Source organism: Podarcis raffonei, chromosome 7, assembly GCF_027172205.1.
Source record: "Podarcis raffonei isolate rPodRaf1 chromosome 7, rPodRaf1.pri, whole genome shotgun sequence".
In the NCBI taxonomy this organism is placed as follows: domain Eukaryota; kingdom Metazoa; phylum Chordata; class Lepidosauria; order Squamata; family Lacertidae; genus Podarcis; species Podarcis raffonei.
In genome coordinates this window covers 7,678,132-7,681,473 of record NC_070608.1, presented here as the reverse complement: position 1 = coordinate 7,681,473, position 3,342 = coordinate 7,678,132, and the positions used below count along the sequence as shown (strand labels likewise).

The following is a 3,342-nucleotide window of genomic DNA, read 5'->3' as shown; positions in this document are numbered from 1 at the left end:
TTGCTGTTTGGCTTATCTATTGTGGGTCTTTTTCTGATTTTAATATTTCTTATCAGTCTTGAAGTCCATAAAAAGGTTAAATATTTAGGGATTTGGTTAACATCAAGAAATATAAACCTATTTAAAAATAACTATGAAAAAATTGGGCTTGAGGTAAAAAGAAATTTAGAAATATGGAGCAGAATGAATCTCTCAGTGTTAGGAAAAATATTGGAAATAAGTCACACCAACAGGCTAAAGAACAGTTTCTACCTGTGGGCTGTGAGGCTGCTGAATGGAAGACAGCAACATTGCAGCTGACGTTCGGGGTTGGTGGTCATACGACAGCACACAGAGTGTAACAAGGACTGAGAGATTGTGGGGGGAGGGGGCTCATTTAATCTCACTGTAAACAAGTGGTTCAGTGACAATAAAGTATTTCTATTTCTAATACGAGTGTCTCACTTTCATATGGTTGAGCTTTGTAGCCAAAACTGACTCCACATTTGTTTCTATTCTCCTGGTAGGAAGGAGTAGCTCAGAAGTAGAGATCCAGCAAGATGAGCAATGATGGCCTGGGATCCTGGTCCCCTGGGAATGCTTCATGGGAAGATATTGGAGCAGAAAATGGAACCGACCTCCTAATCCCCGAGGACGATTTTGATCATGAATTATCAACATATCGTATAGCAGACATTCTTATCCCCATCTTCATTTTACTTATTAGCATTTTTGGAATCATTGGGAATGGAACTGTCATCTGGTTTCTTGGCTTTTGCATGAAGAGGAATCCTTTCACCACTTTCATACTACATCTGGCTGTTGCTGACCTTGGGGCTCTCCTGAGTTTCTCTTCTCTTTCGATTATGAGAATTTTGACTTTATTTCCATTCTTACCATTTTATATTTACTTGTTTGCAGTATTCAATAATTTGTTGTTGTTCATGTACAACACTGGTCAATATCTGTTGACAGCCATTAGCATGGACAGGTGTGTTTCTGTCATTTTCCCACTTTGGCATCGATGCCACCGACCACCACACTTTTCCACCCTTGTGTGTGCCACAATATGGATCATTTCTTTCCTGCTCACTGCAATCAACTGTATTTTTTCTATTTTTAACATTCTACAGAATACCATTTTATTCCACTTTCTAATGAATGCTATACTTTGCCTCCCACTCATGACTGTTTCCACTCTGGTCCTGTTTATAAAAGTTTACTTCAGATCACAACTGAGGAAGAAGGGAAAAGCTTTAGCAGCCATCCTGCTTGCCCTCCTCTTCTTCCTCTTCTTAGCTTTCCCACTTACTTGCATTTCATTAATCCTTCTTTTCACTCCATTGATAGCCTTTAATGTGGGATCTGTTGCAATATCTGTTGGGTTATTATGCAGCTGCCTGAATAGCAGTATTAACCCACTGATATATTTCCTGATTGGGAGAAACAAGAGGGCTCAATCTAGGGAGAGCATGAAGGTCATACTCGAGAGACTTTTCAAAGAGGAGGAAAACTGCAGAGAGAAAAGAGAAGTTTCAGTTGAAACCCGGATGTGAAGACTTCAAAATAGCTCAGAAAGCTTCATTAATATCTCTTGGTGTATTTCTTGGTACTTGTTTTCCTCTGTACTCACTATTTTATTATTTTGGATTCATTTACTCTGCTAATTTTTGTCCTCTTTTCAGGGGTATCCTTAAAAGCCCCTTGGATTGCCAGTTTCGCAGGATAAATGTTTTATATGTTTTAGAAAATTAAATAAAAATAAATGCTGCTTTAACAGTGTGAGTTGAGTGGGATGACTTGCTAAAAGGTATAGAAAACAGATTCATTGCCAAAGAGAATGAAGTAAAGAAATCTTCACATGTAGAGCTCGAATGTTTGAAGAAAACAGAGGAAAATATTTTCCCCAGATTTTTAAAAAAGTGCATGATAGAACATTCCACCAGTACAATCCCTATTTCCTGTGCTATTTTTCTAGAAAAAGAGGTGCAGAAACTCACCATGAGGCCTTCCTTGTTCTCTTATAACTGCAACAGCATGCAGCTGAGAGGTGCTGAAACTGAGTTCCAGTTATTTACGGCTAAAAAAGAGCACTGCTTATTATCTGGATGTAGTGATATAGAAATTATAATTGCGTATCGAGGCCCCAAGACCTACCCCTGAAATAAATACACACAGACACTTATATTAGTTTAACTTTTGGGGCAAATTTTGGCCACAACTTTATTGAAATACAATCACGTGAGCGGTATAGGCTTAGGCATTGACTCCCCAGTATAACTGACTCCACCTCTCAGGGTGATCGTCAAATGCGGTAAACCAAATGAGGGAGCAAGCTCTATGAGAACCAACCTAAGCTCACCCTGGGGTTCCTGTGGTCCTGGCATGGCCCTAGCCCCTCAAGCGGACTTCGGACGAGATCCAAGACCCCCAGATTCCTTTAACAGAATACCCAGTTGCTAGAGGGGCAGGTGATGGCCACACCTCCCCTCCCCACAATCCAACTGAGCCAATGCCTAACCACCACCTTACAAGTTGCGATGATTTGCTAAGGGGTAGGCAAAAATTAAATGGCTAAAGCCAATCTGCCAAATGGAAAAAAATTCCTGCCAAGCCCCTGTTCCAAAACAGGCAAACCAAACCAAAGCAAGGCCAAGCGACTCTACCTAAACTTGGGAGGGTGGGTGGTTGTTCAGCCATGCAAATGCAAGTGCCCCACTTGCATCACACTGCTGTTTTTAAAGCACCAAGGATCACGCCACCTACTGGCTATTGGCTAAACCAACCTGGCATGATCCCAGGGGAATGACCAGGACTTACTGCTCTCCCCCCACCCCCACCCCCCATTTCAACCCTCTCAGGTGAGCTCTTGGGTCCCGAGCACAACCAGGACTCTGTTATGAGGATCCCATCTATGTGCATATAGAAATACGCAAAGTTCTGCCATCTACACCTTTATAGGGCAATGTGACAATTAGCAGAAGTGATTCATGACATCAATGTTTATCTTTCCAATAAAGTTTTTGAAAAAAACACCAGGGGATATAGGAGGGAGATGGTTCCATATCATGCCACAACGCACTTTCCACTCAATGCTAGCCATCAAGCCTATATCCAAACCTACACTAGACTCCTTTGCATGGTGAAAAACCAAAATCACCATGGATAAAGACTCACCTTGACACATCATCCTATTTAGAAGGATTGGGATGAGGCATGACAATAAAGCAGTCAGGTGAAACCATGCAGTCCACTGTGCATTGCAGAGCAAAGAGTCACCTCTGAGCAGGGGAGAAGATGACTGGGCTCCTCTTAAGCTGATTTGCTTTTCACTGGCACAACCTAAGTGACCCACCACAATGT

General features: G+C 41.7%; 1 protein-coding gene across 1 annotated transcript; it reads left to right on the top strand.

Annotated features, from left to right (window-relative positions):
- Nucleotides 1–539: 539 nt before the first annotated feature.
- Nucleotides 540–1,535, top strand: LOC128416851 (proto-oncogene Mas-like). The gene has a single exon (XM_053394869.1). It carries the CDS (start codon nt 540–542, stop codon nt 1,533–1,535), a length of 996 nt encoding a protein of 331 aa, XP_053250844.1.
- Nucleotides 1,536–3,342: the final 1,807 nt, after the last annotated feature.